Source organism: Lithobates pipiens, unplaced genomic scaffold (genome assembly GCF_037356315.1).
Source record: "Lithobates pipiens isolate NorthernLeopardFrog02 unplaced genomic scaffold, aLitPip1_a1.2 Scaffold_27, whole genome shotgun sequence".
Classification (NCBI taxonomy): Eukaryota; Metazoa; Chordata; class Amphibia; order Anura; family Ranidae; genus Lithobates; species Lithobates pipiens.
Genome location: NW_027507788.1, coordinates 111,647,071 through 111,672,157, shown reverse-complemented (window position 1 = coordinate 111,672,157; position 25,087 = coordinate 111,647,071). Strand labels below are relative to the sequence as shown.

Sequence of the window (25,087 nt, the reverse complement as noted above, 5' to 3'; positions counted from 1 at the left end):
TTAGTAAAGTATGGTCAAATTACAATCTGAAGCCTTCTTCAGATCTTTGTTAGAAGCTATAATTTTGTGATTTAATGTGCATTGCATTTAAGCAGATCATTTTTAATGGGTTATCAAACTCTGTACAGAAATATGCCACAAACTCCTTTCAACACTTTAACTATTATATATTTCAGGTTTCCGTTATTCAAAAATATAAGGTCTCCTAAAGCTTTTTAAACCCTACACTGCTATCCTTGTACCTAACACAGAACAAATTAATTGTATTTATCTCTTTCCACAAATGAAATAATGCATTTTTATAAATACAATTGTAAATAAAAAAATATAATAATTTTAAAAAATGTCTTCTTTGGATATGTTAGTTCTTTAGACCATAGACAAGGAAGCAAAATTTACAATTAGGACATTGAGTAGAGGTCAGAAAAACAGTTAATTCCACACACAAAGCCTGATCAATGAACAAAAAATTGAATTTTCCTTTACATGATTCATACTCTGATTTCTACTGTAAATATAACACTAAGAGGCATATTTATAAAGCAGAGGACCAGACATTCAGCAAACATTCTCTGCAGGTGAATCTTCCAGGTCCACGTGTTTAAATGATAATGATAATTTCTTCACTAGAGAATGTTTGGTGCAAGTCACATTCACTGCTTTTTAAATAGACCTCTTGGTGTAAAGTTTAATTAGCACCAGAACCTGTAGTAATACCTTTCTGAGAATAGTTTGAAGGGGAGAAACTGGGATTATCCTCTTGGCTCGTAAAGGAAGAAGTGTCGAACATCCTGTGTGATCCTATAACAAGAGGTGCTATCTCTTAAGTATTACACTGGAGAACAAAGTCTTTATTTGATAAATTGCTATAGAGGATTCTTAGTTTACAAAGATTCAATTGTAATAATTTGTAAAGATAAACTTCATTTAAATGGTAAAAATATCTGATGTGGAAAATCATTAGCATGAATTGTGTGCTATTCAGTATTACAAATTACTATGGTTTGATGAATATCCTTAATACATTAAACAAAGACAGATCTAAGAAATCATGACTTGCTTTGGATCCAGACCCTATATGCAGAAAATGTATATATTCGCCTCCAGTTCTGATTTAAGATTGCAGTAAACACTTTACTAAAGGAGTACAGTGCACACTTTGCCAAATGATCCTGTGATCACCTCAACTATCATGTGCAGGTGAAACTCCCATTTTTAAGTAATATGTACAGGTCTGTTTAATTGATGTGACTGGTAATTATACTTTCTACTCATTTAGTAGATTGACTCCAGTTCCCCCCCCCCCCCCACCACACCCCTGACAGCATATACACATCGTTCTTCAATCACACACCTCTCTCTTTGACCATCCAGAGTGAAGTGCCTCTTCCTGTCTTTTCCAGGTATGGATGATGACATGACTGACTGTAATCCTTCACCTCCTATGTGACAGAGCTAGTTGCTTGGTGATAGGCCCAACACTGTCACATTAGTCTGGGGAGGCACTGTGGGGTTGATTTACTAAAGACAAATAGACTATGCACATTGCAGTTGCTCCAGAGCTTAGTAAAGGTAAAGCTTCACTTAGCGAAGAATACCCAATCACATGCAAGGAAAATAAAAAAAACAGAATTTTGCTTGCACATGATTGGATGATGGAAGTCAGCAGAGCTTCTACTCATTTACTAAGCTCTGGAGAAGCTGCACTTGCAGAGTGCAACTGCACTTTGCAAAGCGCACAGTCTATTTGCTTTTTAGTAAATCAACCCTATTGCATGCTCTGAATAGTCAGTTTGGAGCTTACACATTGATCTTTTTCTCCAATCCAGACAGCCAAATGGAGAGGTGGAGAGCAAGGTAAGGTATGTGTTTACAGCTGGGGAATGAGGGGCATTAAGTGGCCCTTTAACTTTGTCCTTCGTGGGCAAAGGAAAGGGTCGCATAAATTGTTCACTTCAAACATACAATAATGTGCAGCAGGAGTTCCTATTTCAATAATTTTACTTTCACATGATTGGATGTTTGACATAAACACAGGTTAATATCAGTTAACCTTACCTTTTAATTTAGTAACTAACTCGGATGTAAACTTAACTTGAGATCATGATCACTCAGATTCAGGAGGATACTGTAACTGCATCCAATATATGCATAGACTTATTGCATGAGAGGTACTGGGTTAGAGCATACAGCAAGCGAACATATCACCTGGGCCTATCATGCAGCTATTAACAGAAATCATGCAATCATAACACATTTAAAGTGCAAAACAGGGAACTATGTTCAGCTGTAATATGTTGCTTATCAGCAATGTTAAGTTGTTAGGCACATGCTTGACCGTGATAAGCAACTGTGAATATTTATTTAATTTTTTTCAGAAATCTTTATTATTTTGTTTATACCATTTACACAGTAATAGTAGACTAATAATGTTCTCTATATATTTCAGTTGGCAAAGTTATATATTTTCTCTCCACTGCACTCAGGGCATGCTTGTGACAACTTTTTAAGATATATTTTGATTAAAAAAAATAGGATTTCAAACCATTTTCAGACGAATGGAACTGTAGACCTAATCTTAATAAATAATTTGTCCACCACTTTTATAGTGACTGATGTATTTTTCGGACCTTTAATTTGTAAACTTTGTGATTATACCTATTCTACGTTAATCCCAACCACTGTCTCCTCTATGGACAAGATAAAACTTTGGTTTGGCTAAGAGAAATCCCAACTAGCTCTTCCAGTGAGTTGGAGAACTCCATGAAGTGTTTATACTTCACTTTCCATTATGTGCTATGGCTCTGGCAAGGATCTGGAGAAGCTATAATCGGGGCTGTGCTATAAAGGCAGTTTAAGCAGGACCATCCCTTAATGCTCACAAACAAACTTATTTTAATATGTATTAGATTAATTTCTACAAGTAGCTTTTAGGTATCATCTTGTAAAATCTGCCTAGTATGTGTCAGTAAAAAAAGACTATAGGGTGAGAAGGTAATGGTGATAATAAAGCCTAATACCTGGGGTATTAACTTTTCTAAATTTCTATGTCACTTAGTAAGCCTGTTAAAACCTTTAGATGTACAAAATCATACTTTTTTTTCCAGCCAAATGATTGGCTACATGTATATTCATGTAGCCAAATCATCTGAACGTGAAATGTCTGCATAGATGTTTGAAAAAGGTTGAAAGCAGTGATAACAGTAAAATAATATTATATGATTCAGTTGTGGGTATTTCAATATACAGTGTATGGTTTACTGGGGGGATTTACTAAACCTGGAGTGTGCAAAATCTGGTGCAGGTCTGCATAGAAACCAATTAGCTTCCAGGTTGTTTTGTCAAAGCTTAATTGAACAAGCTGAATTTAAAAACTGATTGGTTACCATGCACAGTTACATCCCCATTTGAGTGCTGCAGGTTTAGTAAATGCCACCTATTGTGTCTATTCATAGACTCTTACTGGAAATTGTTTTAATACACATGGTATGTACACTTCTAACCATATGCAGTGCACCTTTAGTAGGGGATGTCATAAACCGTATATGAAAGTAGTACCTAGCTCTATGTCATGTTTGCTAAAAGTACAAAATTACACCAGAAACATGGTACATGGGTTTTATACCTTTGGCCCCATAGAGACTGTTCATGCTTGCAGAAGGGCTATCAGTTAATGCGTGCCCAGAAGAAGGCTGATAGGATTGGCGTCCCCCAGCTGCAGGGTATAAAGCAAGGTAAGTATGTGCATTAAAAATAATAACCATAAAAATAATAATCTTTACTATACAGCACATAAACATGTGACCTAACTTTTAAGAATAAAGTCTTCAGAAATTGATGTAATTAAAATGCATATTATTTAAATTCACCTATTCCCTTCCAGGAATTCTTATTAAAATTGAGCATCAGATTTATAGCCATTCTTCTCTGATCTTTTTCATTAATTTGGTGTCCACAAAACTTCTGTGTATGGCTATTTAAGTAACTTTAGAGACTATAGAACATGAAAATCCAAGGGAATCAAGAGTTTTTGAGATGCTCCAACCATCTCACATGTTCCCCACAAGAATTCCACTTGTCAAAGTAGCTTACCGTAAATCATATGTCCCCATGCTTTCGGTATAAGATTTCAACACCATTAATTATTTTCTATATTATTTTTTAAAGAATTATATATATACTGAATAAAGTGGCCACTGAGTGCACAGCATAGTCCTCATATGAGATATGCTACCACTAGCTTTTTAATTTGTAATCTTAAATGTATTCTAATGATCACCTAAGTCTCAATATTCTGCTTTAGGATAGAAATGGGAAAGCCAAAACTAGAATGCACTTATCATTGTATATGTTCAGTATACATTTTGATTAATCCTTTGCATTTATGTTCAGTTTTCTCTCCCCATCTCTCTCATTTTTCTTACTGACTCTCTTAAAATTGATATATATTTGTATAATTTTGCCACAGCTATCAAGTATTAAAGTATAAAACAGTTCTTTTTCTATGTATTTAGTATAGTACTACTAAGAAGAAGAAGAAAAAACAAAGCAGGCTAAACAATGCTAATTGATACCTTTTGTATTAAAGAGAGAGCTGAACCTTCCGTATGATTCATTTGGTTGCGTCCAGTTAGTTGCAAGATCCTTCATCATGTATCTGTTCTCCACTAAAACACAAGAATAAACATGTTCAAGTGAAAGAACCACAGTAATGACAAAAGGTTATCAATGTAATTACATTCTAACAGTATCTGAAATGTTATTGTTTTTTTGTCATGTGTTCTGTGGTCATGTTCAATTATATATTATCCTTTAATAATGCTAACAAAAGTTTAAAAATAAAACATTGCTAATTAGAATTAAATATTTATTAATGGATAATTTGTACCTATCACTTTAAAGTGGAACTTCTATAATAAACATGTCAAGTCTGCTTGTCTGTGAGACCCCCGCCCCCCAGAATAAAGTACTTCACATCCAGCTAAAATACACTCCACAAAATCGAAAGATATGGTACATATGCAGAGTACCATTGATGTTACACGCTAGAAATGTGGTATGGAATTCATAGTTACAGCTAATGCCCTGTACACACAGTCGGACTTTCCGATGGAAAATGTGCGATCGGATCGTGTTGTCGGAAAATCCGATCACGTGTGGGCTCCATCTGACTTTTCCCGTCGGAATTTCCAACACACAAAGTTTGAGAGCAGGATCTAAAATTTTCTGACCACAAAATCCGTTTGTTTAAATTTCGATCGTGTGTCGACAATTCCAACGGAAAAAGTGACACGCATGCTCAGAATAAATTACAAGACGAAAGCTGTTGGCTACTGCCCTCTTTATAGTCCGTCGTACATGTTTTTCAGACAACTTTGTACGACCATGTGTATGCAAGACAAGTTTGGGCCAAAATCCGTCAGAAAAAATCTATGGATTTTGTTGTCGGAATGTCCGACCGTGTGTATGGGGCATAAGTGTGTATACCCTCCACATATAGTTACGACTTCCATTTTTATATACATGCTGGATCTATTGTCTGCGCATGTATATATATATATATATATATATATATGTGTGTGTGTGTGTGTGTGTGTGTGTGTGTGATCTCCTATCTAACACTGATGCCCAAGGCATTGATGTCCTACTCATCTGTTTTTGTACCATTACTCTTTGAGGACTATGCTAGGTTCAAACACATGTACCTTGGATACACTGTATTTCACCTTTTTATACCTTTGTATTTTGTTATGTCTTAATAAACTAAGATTAACTAAAACTTCACATGCTAAAAAATGTGATAATAAAAAAGAGAGGAAGGGACCTGGGAAGGCAGAATAAAGGTAGACTAAACTTCAGCTTTAAGAACTACATCACAGCCTTTTATTGGACAAAGAACAATAAGCTACAGAGGTGAGTACCTGAGATTCCAGGTACTTATGTTAGTTTTATCAAAATTGTATTTATTGGTTTTAAAATATACATGATTAGATGTTTGCTATCTGCCTGAAGTTCGGTCACTGCAGATCATTGCAGATTGTGTCAGACTATATTTTAAATTGCATGTGTATTGCACTATTATAACTCTATAATGATATTAAAAACATACAGAGAAAGAAATGAAAAAGAAGTCTCCAGAATACTAATGTACCAATGATTGCCAAAAACTGATAACATGTCCTATAAGACCACTCTTATGCCCTGTACATACGATCAGACTTTCCAACAACAAAACTGTGTAATTTTGTTTGAAGGTTGTTGGCTCCAACTTGTCTTGCATATACACGGTCACACAAATGTTGGCCAACGATTACGAACGTGGAAACGTGGTGACGTACAAGACTTATGGCGAGCCGAGAAAAAGGAAGTTCAATAGCCAGTGCGGCTCCTTCTGCTTGATTCTGCTTGATTCCCAAGCATGCAAACTTTTGTGTGTCGGACTTGTGTACACTTGATCGGAAATTCCAAAAACAAAGTTTTGTTGGCGGAAAATTTGAGAACCTGCTAGCCAACATTTGTTGGCAGAAAGACCGACAACAAATGTTCAATTGAGCATACACATGGTCAGGCTTTTAGCCAACAAGCTCACATCCAACATTTGTTGTCCGAAAATCCAATCGTGTGTACGGGGCAAGACTTGAAAGTATATGTAGACTCAATCTCTAAAATCTTATATAGATTTTATTATGTTAATATAATTTCAAAGGTAATGTTCTACCTGCTTATATATGCAACTGTAATAAAAATAATACCCTGTGATCGTGCCATGAAGATCCCAGTTCAGGCACTTTCTGATATAAGGTGACAACTCTGTCCTCCTTTCACACTTATACTCCTGTATTGTCAACTTAAAACTACAAGTAGCCATTTCAACACAAATTACACAGCAATGGTTCACCATTGCTAGCATTAAGAAACCCTCCATAGGAGATGCAGCCATCGCTAGACCACATATAGCCAGGAAGTGGTGGCAATTAAGATGCAGCATACAATGAAAGGTGAAAAAAATATATTTTTATTTGAACAAAAAGACAATAGTTTATGATACTGAAGTGTGCAAAATCTGGTGCAACTGTGCACAGTAGCAAATTAGCTTCTGAGTTCAGCTTGTTCAATTAAGCTTTTGCAAAAAAAAAACCTAGAAGCTTTTTTTTTTTTTTTTCTCAAAATACAATAAAACATTGCTTGATTATATATTTCAAATGCTTTTTTGCAAATACAATAAATCAGTTACTTGATTATATATTTCAAATGCTTTTTTGCACCACATGTTTTGACTAACACATATTATTGTATCAATATGCAGTCTACATTATTTAGCTTTGGCACAAACCATTGCACGCAGATTCATTTAAAGGCCTATATATATTTGCATTAAAAACTTGCAGTTTTGCAGTTTTCAAAATGTCCTTCTGTACAGCCATTTATTTATTTTTTTGCTGAAATGCCATTAATCAATGTCACAGGACATAAGCTTGACAATGGCAAAATAACTGCACACAGCAAAACAAACTAGTTGTTCCTTAACTTCACAATATATCCAGTCATTAATTTCTTAAATACGCGGTCTGAATTAATCAGTCAGTTATAATCCAAAACTAGTTAACATACTTGTTGGGGTTCAAACATCTCTGATAGGAATTCCAAATTTTGTTGTACAGTTGTCACTAGAACAAAAGAGGAGGCAAAATCTTTCTTTGGGGACACCTTTTTCAATGCATCTGCCTTCCTTCATTTTGGAGGGATTTCCTAACCCTTCTCATTGCATCTCCAGTAGGGATGAGATTGGGTTGGGTCAAAAACCATGTTAATGCTTGTGACATCATTGACCTAATATGGCCACATTTATTATCAAATATTTGTTTTTATGCTTTCCCGATTTAACAATACAGGTTCACTGGTATGTATGACATCCATACAGTTGGTCCAAATATGTTGTTTAATTAATTGTTAAAGAATTAAGTGCCTGGAAGAAATGCAAAAGGACAGAATTGTGACTGGAAATATATTAACAATGGCAAAATAATATTCCTTCCAGTAATGTAAGAGAATCATGTTTTTGTTATTATCCTGAACTGTTACCCAAGTATTACTGTTAGTGTACTCCAAACAAATAAAAACTCTAGTAGTTGCATAATAACAATTCTGTCTTTTTATGTGAATACTAATTTGGAGATTACTGAATAATGTATATCATAACATTTCCAATGGAAGCTTAGTAAAATGTAATTATATAATGTTACTAAATGTTTCTCTTGTATGAATTATACATTATGATCAAGCACATAACTAATGTGATGACAAAGCAACAGTATGTAATGTTTGTGAACTATTGTGTATTCTACTTTTGCCACCGGACTTCATATTTTATAAAAATAGATTATCTTAGCTATAATTAACAATTTTTTATAGGGTAGAGTAAATTATAAGTACCACAATATGAGTGTTAATAAAACTACACACAAGCTTTGTGAATCTTTCAGGCTGTGTTCACAAAATTGCACACACTATTGCAAATTGGATGTAGTTTTCCCTGCATCCAATTCGCATAGCAGGAGATTGTGACTGACTCTCTATTTTTCAGAGGAGCCCTTTGCACCTTTTGGTCAATTTCAGCTCAAATCTGAATGAGAGACGCACTGGACTCCTGCGTTGGCTTTACTAGGGCTTAAAGTGGATTTAAACCCTCACATATACCTAGTGAAGTGAACAGCCTCAGATGACACACAAACATGAAACAAATCCTCCTATATAAGTTTTACTTGTATACCAGCAGAACTGTATTCTGAATAGACAAGCTCAGTGCTCATCTCCCTCTAAGCACCCACCCTGACACTAATTTTTAGCTCGTGTTATCTCATGTGTCAGAGAATTTGACAGAAGTGACTCATGCTGATAACAGAAGCACAAAGCACCAGAGAGAAACAACACTTAGAGCTTTGGAGAGAGACAAGTAAGCACTATAGATATATGTGCTTAGTTCAAATTTCATGAATGGAGTTTACAGCCACTTTAGGAGCTCTTGCACGCAGGCTGGCTGAGCCCATTCGGCATAACTGCAGCTATATTTCCTCCACCCTGTCCAGGTGCAGCATACAACCTATCATTGACAATTGCTGTTCCCATGTATATGGTGGTACTATTGTAAACAAAAATATAGCATAATGGCCTAGAAAGTTTTTTTTGTGTATATGCCTGCACGCTGTGTTTTTACAATAGCACCACCATATACAGTTATGCTGAATGGACTTAGCACATGAGCACAGCTGGCATATGTGCATAGCCCTAATCATTAAAACAAAGGGCAATGTATTTTGGGGTAAATGCATCCCCTTCAACAGGGATATAAACAGATCACATAATATATTATTAGTTATGTTTTGGCATTAGCTGTTAATTTTCAATATAGATTTTCTATTGTGTTTTCTCTTATGGTGTCTATGATTCAACACCATTTTCTCATCTTCCTTCCTAATGATAACACTTTCCAGCTTAATATTTCTTTAGGTAGGAAATGCACTTGTTTTCACGTATTTTACAAATGACATTAATCCTTTGTATTTAGACTTGTTATTAACAGCTTTGACAAATAACATAACAGTGAACAGTCCTTCAGGACTGCCTCAGAGAGTTTCTCACTTGTGATGATGCTTTTTAGCAACAGACCTCTGACCTGGATTTCTACTTAGTCATTTCTCTTGGCAAGAGGTCTACAACTCTTGCAATCTTATTTTGTAAAAACGCTGAGAGGCAAGCTCTAATGATGACATTTTTTATCTTGCATAACTGAAAATCATTGGCCCCCATAGCAAAATTATGATAGAATCCATCCATCCTCTTGTTGCCTACTCCCTTCAGAGAACTCTACAAGTGTTGGTGTACCAATGTGTACAATATATTTTATAAATTGTTGGGGCTATATAAATACCTGTAATAAATAAATAAAATAATTGCCATTGATTACAGACAGTATAATACCTGATAAATGTTGGATTACAGGAAACCGGTCAGTTCAGTCAGAGAACTGAAACATATAGAAAGGGAGCTGATACAAGGTTTGATATCAGTAAGTGATATGACAATTCCTGGTTGTGTAATGAAGACAGACAAAGAAGCACCATCTGCACTAAGTGCTGTAATTTGATGACAGCTGAAAAGCACTTTATACATTTTCAATTTCAGTTTTGCCAACTGCAAATTTACATGAATTGGAGAAGGTACAGGGGTGCCATTAGTAATGCAGGCATATGTCTCAGGTGGACTATAAGCAATTGGGATTCACCAACAGTAGGGGGCATACCTTTGTAACAGGAAAGCGGTCACTTGCTTTCACTCTTAAAAAACAACAACTTAGCAGTAGATGTTTTGCATGCTTTTGTAACAGAAACTCAATCTCTAGTTCTCTGTGAAATGTAACATAGTATTTATATTTTATTAAGAAACAGAATACCTGGATTCTGGAATCATGAAAAACTCATGAAAGACTCAGAGTCCCCCCTTTTAAAGAAATGTGTTTCTCTAAAAAATATAGTTTAATAGTTTGTTCCAATTCTTAGGTATTACACAATCCTGTTCTTGTTGAAGGGGTTGCAATGTATTGCCAAATGACGTGGGTACTAATTGGCTGTACATTGCTCAATTTCTGGGAGAGAGCTATTATCACAAAAAAGTGCCTTTTGGATGACCCCCTCTTGTGTAATTATAAGTTTGATATATTATGAGAAGTAAAATTACTCATAACCCAGAGGTCAAAATGACCATATGTGATCTTGAAGTAAGTCATCACATCCTTTCTATATGTGATCCAGTGTACATCGTAATTATATTCTCAGTAAAAGCTGCACGAATGCAATTCACTCTGCGTGGATGTCTTTAATTTCAAAGCTGAGTCTAACATTGGTGACCCCGAATCGTGTCTTCTTGACTGCATCCCCACCTCCGGCTCTCATCCCACAACAGGAGGGACAACAACAGCGCCTAAGGTGAGAAATTTCTCCCATATTATTACCGTCTTTGCTGTATGGGAGTGAGGTGCCGGGGGAGGAGTGCAACTACAGAAGGTAGCATGTTTCCTTTATTTTAAAAATGCATTCTGCTTGTGCATGATTACTGAGAATATTATTTCTATAACATTCTGATAAATTATAAATTTAATAATTTAATGTGTCAGGATAACAAGAGTAATAATATTTCCTTAAACTCTGGACCCTTTGGAATGACAATATATATATGTTTTTATTAAGGGATGTACTTAAGCAGGTACCGCAATTTCTAAAAGTGAATAGAAGTTGTTGAATGTTGAATTTTTTTGTATTTTTTTTGTGCATCTGTGGTCCTAGGACGAGTTGTCCTCAGCGGACAGCCACAGTGAATATATGACCTGCTGTGTGCTCTTTGGAGTAGGGAGTCTAGTCGGGGACTAGCCTATTGCCACTAAGAGAGGAGAAGTCCCTCTATGAATAGAACACGTGAGATATCTCAAGGTATATTTGGCTACTGGTACACAGCCATTGGTTTAAAGAGTGGAACTTTTGGTCCCGGAGTTCCAAATGTTGTAATTTCTAAAAGAGGTAACGAAAAATTTCTAAAAGAGGTAACGAAAATTTTCTAAAAGAGATAACGAAAATTTTCTAAAAGAAGTAACGAAAAATTAAACAAAAGGAAAGGGGAACAAATTTTAATAAAAGCATCTCACCCATATGACAAGCTATGGTTTAACTAGGGAAAATGCTAAACGCCTATTAAAAATAGCAAAAGCCACAGGGCTAAGTATTTCCAAATTACACCCAAGCTCCCCCATTGTTAGAATGATGGTAAGAGGAGAACCAAGTGCTCTTAAGTATAATGAAAAATTGTGTAATATATATATAGATGTAAAGAAGAGCCAAATTAATGGTGGCCACCAAAAGGCTTATTTGATAATGACAAAATCAATGCATGGTGTTAGCATATACATGAAACAATCTGATTGTGATTGTGAGTAAATTGAACGTCTGGCTGTGTGAGAAGTTATGGTACAAATGTGTTAAACCACCACCTTATAGACTTTGCACAGGTAAAAGTGATGGTTTCATCTCTCCATATCTGTGTGCATGGGGACAGCTAGCAATTGCAGCTGCTTCTATTGCTCCCAAAGGGGAGTGGTCAGTAGTATCTGTGTCAGTGAGTGAAAACACAGAGCAGACAGATGCTGCTGCAGTTTCTGACTCGTCAATAGAAATTCTGGACGCTGACACAGGGGAAAGAATGAGGAAGTTAATAAGAGAAGTTCAGACACCCACTTCTGTTAAAAGACTTATCGAACAACTAAAAAGAAGAAATAGTGTTGATGATGTGCATAAAGATTGGTGGAGATATGTATATATGTGGAATGTGGAAGCAAGAAAGAATGGTGCTACTCAAAATGGTATAGCGAATATAGAAAATAATCTTATGAATGATTAATGAAGGTGGTCCAAAGAAAGAATGAGGATGTATGTGGATGTATTAGAATACTGGAATAGGTTCAAGAATGCGGTCAGAAAGCATGAGGAGTGGATCCTAGTAGATGAAACTGATTGGTCCAGACATGATCTGGCTAAGCGTTTCATGGGGGATTGTTACAGGAAGTCAGAGACTAAATTGAGCTTTGCACTCCTGGATGGAGAAAGAAGCCAGCACCAGAACCAGTGGATATTGCTCAAATAATCTTTGAGATTCTTTAAAAAAAATAAGAAAGGGAAAAATAGACAAAAAGGATAAAAATTAAATAGTGAATGTACAACGAGTTCCCGTACCTGAGAAAGCAGCACTGCATTGGGAGAGTATTGAGGTGCAGGTCTCAACTGTTCAGGTTTCTCCACAAGGGATGCCTGTGGCTACACTTACATACCCACCTTCAGGGGTAGGGTATGTTTCAAACTATGGAAACCCTAGTAAACGGGGAATGCAGGCTAAGCCAAACAGAATTAAAAATGCCCCATGGGTGGGAGCTCGGTTTCAGAAGATGATCCCTCAGAGAAGTAATAGAAGCCCTAGTGCTAGTAAACTTCATTTCTGCTAGGATTAGGTGGAGTATGGTGATCTGATTGATAACAATTTCATTCCTATCCCTGAGCTTGCTGTCTTGAATTTGGGACAAAATACAGAACCAATGATTGATGTGTCAGTTAATGGTTTATCTATCCTGTGTTTAATAGATAAAGGCACTTCAAAGAGTTTGCTAAACATATGTGATGCCAATTTTCCCACTTCGAATCAGCAGGTATCTTTGGTCGGGATAAGTAATTATATAATTACTGCCAAAGTCACTGAGCCTCTACATGTAAGAATTGGAGGTCAGTGTCATAAACATTCATTTTTTGTAGCACCATACTCCCCTGGCAGTCTGCTAGGCAGAGATCTACTAACAAAAATAGGAGGTAATATAGCTTTACCCCCTGAAGGGATGGAAGTAAACATACTTGAATCAGTACAGATGGAGGCTTCAGATTTGCTATTTATGCCAGCACTTGATTCACCCCCAACAGGAGGGATTTCCAGAAATGCACAAGGGGCTTATTGATCCAGCAGTCTGGATTACTGGAAATTATCACTAGGCTATATGGAAGTTGCCGCCGTGAAAAGTCTTAGCCCTTGTACACACGGTCGGACATTCCGACAACAAAATCCGTCGGATTTTGTCCGAAACTTGTTGCATACACACGGTCGGACAAAGTTGTTGGAAAATCCGATCATATGTAACGTGATGACGTTATTTAGTTACGACGAGACTACGTTCAGGCTAGTAGCCAATAGCTTTGGTCTAGGAATTTGATCTGAGCATACGTGGCACTTTGTCCGATCGGAATTCTCTACACACAATCGGACAAAGTCCGATCGGATCATGTTGTTGGAAAGTTTTATAGCCCAGCTCTAAAACTTTGTCTGTCGGATATTCCGACGGAAACAATCCGATGGAGCCCACACACAGTTGGATTATCCGACAACACGGTCCGATCGGACATTTTCCGTCGGAATGTCCGACCGTGTGTACAAGGGTTTAGGGATTTAATCCTGACAGTATGAAGAATTCCTCAGTGTCCTCATAGCAGAGAGGCCACTGAAGGAATCCGCCCTGTGATTAAAGAATCACTGGATGAAGGAGACCCAGTACAACACAAAGATATAGTTACAAGACAGCAATCCAGTCACCTGCTGTGGTAGCAGTAATAAAATGTAAAGCACATACAAATGCTGATGACCTAATTTCACAAGGAAATGCATTGGCGGACGAACCACGTGCTCCTCTGAGGGGATTTGGCTGATGAATGGTAAGCCATTGCCCCCGACACCTTATTTCCTTCCCTTTTTCTCTTGAGCCATGGACTTTGCAATGACGCAATGTCTCAACAGGAGGGATGGCTAGATCAGTAAATCAATTCTGGTGGGCCCCAGGCTTCACCTCCCGACACCAGATTTTTTAAATAATACAGTTAGACGTTGCCAAGATGCCACTGTGTGGTAAATTTAAATATCTTTTGGTGTGTGTAGACATTTTTTCATCCTGGGGAGAAGGATACCCCATGGTGAAAAATGATGATGCTAGAACTGTAGTGAAGTGTCTCACTAGGGAACTAATACCTAGACTGGGAATAGGGTAGGTGATTTCTTCAGATCTTTTCTCCATTGTTTTTCTTTGATGTTATTTTACATTGTTATTGTTGATCTAATTGTGTTCCATGTATACACTCCTAGATGTATGTATTTCCTGAAGAAGCTGAGAAGCGAAACTAGTCAAATACTTCACCTTCTATACGAGCCCTTGATGATTTGTATTGTTAAGTGTTTTTATATTTAAATAAATTGATATACATTTTTTTATATACCTGTCCTTCTTAATGTTTTTATATGTTTGATGTACATCGCAATAGTCCCTTTGCTCGCATTTTTTGTTGACATTTCTGGCTGGAGACCAGAATTTTCAAATACCTATTCCATATTAACTTGGGATGATGGTGCACTATGTAAGGTTTTATTTGTAACCTAATTCATTATTTTGTGAGGCCATCCTCAATTTCCATATAACTTCAGTCGTTGAATTAAACTTTGATAACAAAAAAAATTGATTGATTGGTTTCTATGTAGAGCTGCACTAAATTTTGCACTCTCCAGTTTTAGTAAATCAACCCCGTGTGACCCACTCGGATATTTATGACATTTGCCTGATTTATGGTATCATCTCCTTTGTAAACTATATGACATAGCCAAGAACAGCACTTTACATGGTACAAATGAGCTGTAATAGCACAAAGTTCATCCCAAATCCCCATTCCATTAACATTTTAGATATAGTGACAAGGGCTTTCTAAAAATTATAGGAACTTCAGTAAAGTTCTTTTATTCATATTGTGCCTGGGGTTGGAAGGCAGATCAGTTAATAAAAAATGTATTGCACAAAACCACAGAAATCAACACACATTTAGAAAAGCAATTAGGCTCCTCTGTGTAGCACCTAAGTCTGCGCTACATCCTGAGAACTAAAAGAAAGACAAATTAATATGATGACTCCTAGCAGGAAATATCCGTACAGCACAGAATAATGGAATATTTTGGAACTGGCAGAGTGGATTTATTTATAGGTAATAAGGCAGCTTTTAAAATATGAGAATATTTTATCTTGGCACATGGCCAGTATTCTGTGGCTGTATGCAAATGTGTGTGTTTTTCTATGGCATAGCAAGAAAGCTATTAAACAACTAAAATACTTTTTATTCAAATAGAAGTTCCTCAAACCAACAGCTATTCTCATCTAGCATACAGAAGACACCTGTCAGTATAATACATGGACTGACATTATTCTGGATATGACAGTTGCCTGGCTGTCTCCTTTTAGTCATTGAACAAACAAACATGCAGCAAGAAAAGACAAAACTCTCAAAGCAGTGAATCCAAAGGACCAGCATTAAATCCAAGAGACTAGAATTTTTATGTTAAAGTAGAGCTCCACCCAAAAATGGAACTTCCGCTTCAAGGGAAGGTGACCCCCTGACATGCCACCTTTGGCATGTCATTTTTTTTGGGGGGGAGCGGATACCCTACCCAGCTCCCACTTCCTCCTGCCGTACCAGAAGGGAGATTACCTCTCCCCACTCCCTCTCGCAAATCATCCGGGACACGTCACAGGTCCCAGATGATTGCCCGGCCAGTCATGGCGCACCGCTCAGGATGCGCATGTGCAATGCATGCCCGGCTGTGAAGCCACAGCCGGAAGCCTACAGTAACAATGCCAACAGAGGGGGGAGACGAGCGGGGCTTCGTTCCCCCGCATCGCTGGACCATGGGTCAGCTGAATGTCTGATTATTAAAAGTCAGCAGCTGCAGAATTTGTAGCTGCTGACTTTTCTTTGTTTTCTTTTTTTTTTTTTTTTGCGGAACTCCGCTTTAAGGTCAGCAATAGGAGTCCACTTCCATTTATGGCTGGTGTTCTTGTTTGGATAATTGTGTATCCAAGATGAAAAAAATAACTGTAAGCTATTTGTAACCTCAGCCAAAAAGCAAACCTTTTTGTAACAAGTTTACAAACTGATCATTTATATCAAGCATTAAATTTGTATTTTATTTCACATTGAAGACAGGCTGGTTGTACCGTTCAGAGAACAGTGAACCATCTAGTAAGAAAGCCCAGCATTGGCAACTTGTTTTCTGACACTCTAACTCAGTGTATTCCAAACTGTGGGCCATGGGCCGCATGCGGCCCTTTGTTTGTCTTTTACTTGGGGCATTGTTACCCACACTGATATGAGGCACTATTCCTTCCACTGACTTCATGATGGGGCATTTTTACTTTTACTTACACCAATGATGGGGCATTTTTTTCTTTCCACTGACACCAACGATAGGGCCTTTATCCATCTAATACCACAATGATGGGTCAGAAATCCACCCACCCCTCCCCCACTGACACCAATGATGGAGCATTGAACTTTCCACTGACACCAATGATCTTCTGGCTAATACCAAAAATGGGGCACCATTTCTCTCACTGACTTTAATGATGGGGCACCATTCCTCCACCTGACATCAATGATGGGGCACTGTTCCTCCTCCTACTACCAGGCGAGATATAATGTTTTACTCCCGCTGACCACCAAGCCTATGACATTGTCTACACCCACTGATGCTGGAGCATTTTCTACTCCAACTGGCCAGGCCCTCCTAAAGTGATATGGACAGTAAACTGGCCCTTTCTTTAGAAAGTTTGGAGACCCCTGCTCCAACTGAATAACTCAAACTTCATGCAGAACAATATGAGTTGGGGAGGGAGGGGCTGTGTCCTTTCTCAGACAGCACATTCACAACAAAGTAGAAAAATAGCTTAGTATAGGTGGGAATGAAGTGATTCAATTGCAGTACCTACTGACTAGAAGTGGTAAATGACACAGTGGCTAAGTGGATAGCACTTCTGCTGGCAGCTGTAGGGTTGTCAGTTTTAATCCCAACCATGGCACTACTTCCCTGGAATTTTCATATTCTCCTTGTGCCTGTGTTTGTTTCCTCCAGTTACTCTAGTTTCCTCTCACATTCCAAAGACATGCTGGGACATTAATTGACTCCTGTCTAAATTTGCCCTAGTATGTGTATGTATAAATGTGAGTTAGGAACCTTAGATTGTAAGCGCCTTGAGGGCAGGAACTGATGTGAATGTAACAATATATATTTAAAGTGCTGAGTAAATTTGTTTGCGCTATATAAATAACTGTAATAAATAAATAAGTATTGTAAAACTAGCAACATAGAAAATGACTTACCATTCCTTTCAACCAGATTTTTTTGAGCCTCCATCTTGCAGTATTTCTCCACATTCCTCTTGCAGAGTCCCACCAATTCTTCTCTTAATCCTCCCATAGCTTGGGTCAGCCTTTCTGCTTCCAATGTCACTGTATAAGTAGGCAGTGGTGGTATTGGAGGAGCATTTCTTATTACTATTTGGAATTCCTGCAAAAATATTCATACAGAATTTAAAAGTTATTGGACATCTTTAGGAAGTGGTATATATAATACTGTACAGATCTAATTAATAGCACCTGATGACAGATTACTGTGCTATAGTTCTCTTACCTTAAGGCGCGCTCTTCCTTTGGGTTCCAATTATTTTTATGTCTCCTGCCTCTCTGGCCCACTCTGCCTTGTCTCTTCTGCCTACTTACCTTGTTATGGTTAGCTTGTATCCTTGTACCTCCTTCCTACCTTACACTTGCCTAATGCCTATTGCTATTATTTTGCCTTCAGCCTGTTGTCTTGTATACTGTGTTGGGTGACCTTGTTGTCTTGTTTTGCTTGAGCTTAGTCTCAGTAATGTGTTTGTTCTATTGAGTCTGATTGCTTTACTACTTCCACTCAGTATGCTGCCTATTTAGTTCAGTCAGTTTACAAGGTCACTACTTGACACTTTTGTAATTTGTGCACTGCCTGGTGTTTCATTTTTGTAAAAAAATTGAACCCAATGGTTTCATTCTTGCAGTGGGAGACAACTCAGTTCCTTCCTCTCCACTGGAGGTTCTGATGAAGACCAGGCACCACCAGGTGCTTCCCAATGCAACACAGCTTCCACCGCCTACTGGAAGCACAGCTTTCTATTTTATTTTACCCTGTCTTCTAGGTGTCTCCTCATTCCCTGTTTGTTGTGATGTCTTTAGCTGTTTTCTCAACTGTTAATCCTGCAATGAACAAGGTGAATATGTAGGCATGCTATACCTACATTAGCTGTACTCACTGTTCATACAAGACTGAGTGAGTGAGTAAGTGAAGCTCCAGGATCACCAGGGACAAAGTTAAAGAACAGCAACCCTTTCTTTAACAAAAAAGCAAGACACCTAAGAGACAATAAGTTACCATTTAATACTTTTGTGTTTAGATATATTTAAACTTGATATCATATCACAAGGACAGGGGGCATTATTTTTAAATGCTGGAAAGAAAATTTTACCACCTGTTTCAGTAGGAATCCTTTACTGTAAGCGCACTTTCACACTGGGACGCGGGCAGTAAAGCGCTTCTATTTTTAGCGGTGCTTTACCGTCCTTTTAGTGACGCTTTTTGCCCACTAGTGGGACACTTTCAACCCCCACTAGTGGGCAAAAAGGGGTTTAAAGCGGCTGCAAATCGCTTTTCAGGCACTTTGCAAGTGCTTTGCAGGCGCTTCGGTGGTGCTGCCCATTCATTTTAATGGGCAGGTGCGCTTTTGGAGCAGTGTATACACCGCTCCTAAAGCACCTCAAAGATGCGGCTTGCAGAACTTTTTTTAGCCTCCCACAAGCGCGGCCTCTACAATGTGAAAGTACTCGGGCGTTCACACTGGAGTGACAGGAGAGGCTCTTTACAGGCATTTTGCAGGTGCTATTTTTAGCGCTAGAGTGTCTGTACAGCTCCTCAGTCTGAAAGTGGCCTAAGAGAGGTTGGGTTATGGAATGGTTTACCACATGGCAAAACAATGCTATCATTTAGAAAAGCAATACAGATTTTTTGCAACAAATATCATACACGTATTAATCACTAAAAGCTAAACCAGGAAATTCATCTGACTTGCCCTTGGGAGAGGGGGTGCCAGAAAGAAAGAAATTGTGCTTCTGTTTGGCAACATATGTCCATAGACTTTTGTTTTGCTTTCTTTTAGAACAAAGCTAAAGGAGTGGTGCAAGGTTGATTGTGGTAGACACAAGTGATCTTTGAACTATATTAAAGCAATTCTTTTCTTTGCCAATGTTTACAGGAATCACTGCCAAAAATGAACTACTCAGCTTATAAACAAATCTGTGAAACATAATCAGACACCAAAAAACTTTGCACCAGTCTGTCCCAAAGTGACCTATTTATTCTTCTATTGAATGCAGCCATGTTGCCTATGTGCAGCACAGAGAAAGTGAAGCTATGCCTGTACATTTACCTTTGCTCTTCCTGTGATAGCCATATATCCCTGTTCTCAATCACAGGAAAGTTTGATAGCTAGGCTGCTGACTTTTAATAAAAGTCGAAATTTGCATATCATTAACAGCAATGGCAAGGAAGGGACTACTATGTTTACATGCTCGGGAAAAGGTTTACTTTAACTATGTATGTAACATTGCAACAATGAACTTACCTGTAAGAAGAGCACTGCATCAGTAGTATGTAACAGTTTATCTCCATCGTGTTGCTTGTCTTGAAGTTGCTCTTTTTTCAATTTTAAGTCATTTACAACTTGCTCAATGAGGTCAACAGCTGCACGTTCTTTATGTTCTAAATTGGTTTTTACCTCCTCTTGCTGTCTCTGCAACTCTTTTATAAGATCCTTGAAGCTGTGGTCCACAGCCGATTTTTGATTGGCTGTAAAATTCTAAATAAAAAGATATTTTACAGTTATCCTGGATCCATTATTACATGGGATAAACAGTTAAATCACAATATTGTTTTATTTTTTGTTCCGATTTGTTCTGATTCCCACAGGCTTAAGTTAGGTTCACCCTATATGCCAGTGTGGGTCTATGTGTAATTGCACGCCTTCCCATACCCGCACCTAACCTGCACTGCTGTTAGCAGAGGCAGGGGGTGCCATGAATTCTTCATGGAACCCCCAAGGACTGGAAACCGCAGCCTGGTTTCCTGTGCCAAGGACTGCATTGCACAATTACTTTTTCCTGAGGCTATCTTTTTGGAAATAGTGCAGGGACCTTTACCCTGCATTTTCTGTAGGTATAGCAGCCCACTCAAATTAAAAAACATCTGGCGGGAAACCTGCTTAGAGTGAACCTACGATATATTTTTAGAGCAGCATAAAGTATAAAGGAGATGCTGTTTAAGGCACAGTAACTAATAGCAACCATTCGCATTTTAGTTAAAACATCATTTATGATTGCTTTAGTGGTGACATAGTAATATGATTCGCTCAACAAACAGTGCTGACTCTACAATCCATAGAAAAAAAACTGTAATCCCTGAGTCTGTCTACTTCAGCAGTTACAGAGAAACCAAACTAATACTAAAGTAAACTTGCAAAATATTTGCCCTGAGACATAGGGGTTGATTTATTAAAGGTAAATAAGCTTTTCGGTTTTCAAGGGAATTTTTCATTAGCCTAATGCAGGGGTCTCAAACTGGCGGCCCTCCAGCTGTTGTATTATTACAAGTCCCATCCTGCCTCTGCCCATGGGAGTCTAGCTTGTAACTATCAGCCTTGCAATGCCTCATGGGAATTGTAGTTCTGCAACAGCTGGAGGGCCACCAGTTTAAGACCCCTGGCTTAGTGAAGTAGGTGACTTCTATGACTTCTGATTTCCCTCATCCAATCACGTGTAAGCAAAAACAATTTTTTAATTTTACTTTTTCTTGCATATGATTGGGTATTTTTTTCAAAGTGAATTTCTAGCACTTTCTAAGCTAGGTAAAAATTCCCTTACAGACTGAAATTCACTTTGCAAAGTGAACATGCTCTACTAAATCAACCCCAAAGAATCACTTTTCCTAATAATAATGAAGATTATGAGTTTCTTACCCTAATGCGATCTTTCTCCTTCTGCCATCTCTCCACTTCATCATCCACATCAAGCAACTGGAGGTGGAGCTGCTCCTGAATCTCAGATAGTTCTGTCTTTAAAAAAGAAAACAAAGGAGATATTAACTTTTAACTCATCACCATAAACCCAATCTACTGTGTGTATGACTTGTCTCTGCACTCAGTCATTTGTAATTTATTTCATGGCATCCACCAAATATTCAGTGAAACAAAGAAATGAGTTATGGATATTATGTAAGCATTATAATGTATTTACTATGTATGCATTGCTGTGTTAATGCAACGGATTTAGGTGCTTCATTAGCAAAGAAAGTGCCCCTAGCAGCCCCTGCTGTCCCTACAATTTTGTTCTCATGTTGGTTTTGCTCACAAATTTCCAGAGTGAACCAAAGGAGAAAAAAATGTCTACTTTTCCTGGTTGCCTTCTTTTACCCAGCTCCCTAAGTATTCAAATAATAAATATGACCTTGCTTGAAGGAAATTTCCACTTTTAGTGCAGTTGTCCTTTAAATATCCTGACCCCACCTTCCTGAGTGAATGCCACCTACCTAAATATTAACCTTCATCCCTACTTCCAAGATCTTCACTGTGTAGCTTTGCTTCCCACCTACTGAGCATTTGCACCACTCGCTCTGCTTATTCCTCTGGGCATCTCCAACCATACAGAGGAGTCCAGATCCAGCATTAGAAATGTTTGAGGCAAGTGGTGCTCAAGTCTATTGGCTATGGCTGGGACTTTTTTTCTAAGATGCCTTTGAGGCACAAGACAGGGCCACATTGTAAAGATCTTGAGAGTGGGGCCAAAGGTATTTAGGTAGGTGACTGTTACTCTGGAGTATGGGTGGAGATGTAAATACAACTTCACTACCAGTAAAGTTTTACTTTAAAGGAAGTTGGCATTATATGTAGTGTGGGAGGAGCTGAGATCTTATTATGTGCTATACTCATCTATAGATTTAGGGTATGTCTCTGTTCTAAACACATATTGAAAGATAGTTATGTGATTATATGGGGAATGCACATACTGTAAATACACATGCATGCATGGGGCATAAATAGAACCTGCAGAGATAATAATATGACTACTAAATTGTTTTTCAAAGTTTCAAGTCATTGGCCTGGAACACTCATGCATCCAGTATTGGCTGAAAAGTCTGAATTCTAAGCCTGCATATTTGTTCTAGATCAGTGACTCATAATGTAGTGAAGACAGGATAAGGATGACAGGCTGTAGCTTGCACCTTTAAAATTTATCAATTTCCTTTTTCACATTTCTGGCCTTACAAACTCCCTTAAAATAAGATTGTTATGTATTCCACTGCAAGGTTTTGCAACATCTGCAACATGAAGACAATACTTTTAATCAAAAAAGCTATAGAGTTTATTAATAAAGTCAAAGTCTCCATACTAAAACTTGGGGAATGCCACTTGCAACTTTAGATGATGCAGAGTATGAATCACTGATCACTTTTTGGATGCCATTTTTAAGCCAGTTTAAGGCCATTTGCACATTGAATTCTCTTTAAAGGCAGACTCCAATTTACACATACAGAATGTCTTCAAACAAGTCCAAGAATGCAGAAACTTGGACAGAGGAGTAAAGGTGATAAATGATAAATATTCTCTTACCTCACCCTCTCCACTTTCCACTGTCAGCATACTTTCTAGATTTATTTCCGTACATATTCCTTTCATAAATTAAATCTGCTTCTCTATTCTATCATATATTTGTTTGTATAGTTACTTATCAACCCCCCCCCCCCCCCCAGTTAAAGCACTAAAATAAAGATAAATGTTTGTTGGTGATGAAGGCCTTGATCTTTTTTGAATATAGTACTACATTGCACTTACACCAATCAATTGGTAACTATCCAACCATTAAACATTACTGAATGTTAAAAATAATTAGAAACAATGGCTTAGAAATAACAGAGCTTATCCAATTAAGAATTCATGGGTGTAAGCCATCTGCCCCAGGTGCTTTATTCACATTTATTTTGTCTAATTAATTCTGAACACTATCAAAGTCAAGTTAATGTAGAACATATGAAACATCGAAATATTGTTCTCATCCTTTACTTTATTACATTTGTCTGCAATAAATCTCAGTCTGGCTCTCACGCTACTCTCTATTCTATGGTTACTTGTCCCTTAGATAACATCCCTACAATAAAGATAAAGTTACATGTCAATAGTTAGTTGGTGAAGACCTTGATTCTTTTTTTTTTTTTTTACATATAGCTGCTAAATTAGGTTTACACTATCCCCTAGCCAACTATCAAAGATTATGTTAAAATAATTAGAAACAATGGCTTAACAATAACTCAGTTTATTATACGGAGGACTTGTGGGCACAAGAGATATCAATGAATCTGTATATTTTAAAACTTTTAAATAAGCTATATTCCCTTTACCTTGAGTCCCAGGTGCCATTGGAATGGTAAATCATATCTCCTAAACCAGGGGTATTAAATTAAAATTCATGGAGGTCCGATCAGAAAAATGTTCTGCTAGCAGAGGTCCGAATTGCAAGTTTGTGTGATGACTGAGTCCCTTCACATCACAGCCCCCTCCTTTTTTATATCACAATTCCCTTCTTACGTCAGTATCCTCTGCATCCGTTCACATCATCCCCCCCACAGTGGTGTCCTCTGCCTTCCTTTATAGCATCCCCTTCCCACAACAGTGTTTTCTGTCCCCCTTTCCATCACAGCACCCTGTGGTTCTGCCCCCCTTCACATTGCAGCCCTTGGAGCTCTGCCCCCCATTCACATTACAGCCCCCACAGCTCTGTTCACCAATTTACATTGCAGCCCCTGCAGCTCTGTCCCCCATTCACGTTACGCCACTGCAGCTCTGTCCCCATTCATATTACCGTCCTCTCACTGCTTTGTCCTCATAATTTATATTACAGCCCCTGCAATTCTGCCCTCCATTCACATTACCCCCCCCCCCCCCCCGTAGCTCTGTCCCCCAATTTACATTGCATCTCCTGCAGCTCTGCCCCCCTATTCACATTAAAGCCCCCACAGCTCTGTCCCCAAATTTACATTGCAGCCCCTTCATTGCTGTCCCCATTCACATTACAGCCCCTGCAGCTCTTCCCCTACTGCCCCTGCAGCTCTGTCACCTCCTACAGTCCCTGCAGCTCTGTACCACCCATTCACATTGCAACACCTGCAGCTCTGTCCACCCCATTCACATTACAGTCTCTGCAGCTCTGCCCCCCCCATTCACATTGCAGCCCCTGCAGCTCTGCCCCCCCATTCACATTACAGCCCCTGCAGCTCTGCTCCCCCCTTCACAATAAAGCCCCTGCAGCTCTGTCCCCCCCATTCACATTACAGCCCCTGCAGCTCTGTCCCCCTCATTCACATTACAGCCTCTGCATCCCTGCCCCAAATTCATTATAGGCTTAACTGTAGGTAAAAATGACCAAGCGGACAATACAAACGCTTTAAAGCATTTGTTACACCAAACTTCTTATTTCTGATATGTGTCTGCTGTACCATGTACTTGTATGAGAAAATATCCTGTTCTCTTTCTATTGCTTCCTTTTATTCCTACCAGTGTTCTCCT

At 38.2% G+C, this 25,087-nt stretch overlaps 1 protein-coding gene across 2 annotated transcripts in view; it reads right to left on the bottom strand.

The window, feature by feature from the left end:
- Positions 1–25,087, bottom strand: part of TRIM29 (tripartite motif containing 29) — a 58,231-nt gene that overhangs the window by 9,194 nt on the left and 23,950 nt on the right. Inside the window, exons 2-7 of one of the 2 annotated variants that reach the window (XM_077457379.1) lie at positions 21,488–21,583; positions 20,099–20,332; positions 17,769–17,955; positions 4,575–4,667; positions 3,626–3,715; positions 718–801 (exon numbers count right to left, since the gene is read on the bottom strand). In XM_077457379.1, coding sequence (XP_077313505.1) covers positions 718–801; positions 3,626–3,715; positions 4,575–4,667; positions 17,769–17,955; positions 20,099–20,332; positions 21,488–21,583 — 784 coding nt within the window. The remainder of the gene's footprint in view (positions 1–717; positions 802–3,625; positions 3,716–4,574; positions 4,668–17,768; positions 17,956–20,098; positions 20,333–21,487; positions 21,584–25,087) is intronic. The other variant, XM_077457380.1, reaches the window with a different exon arrangement.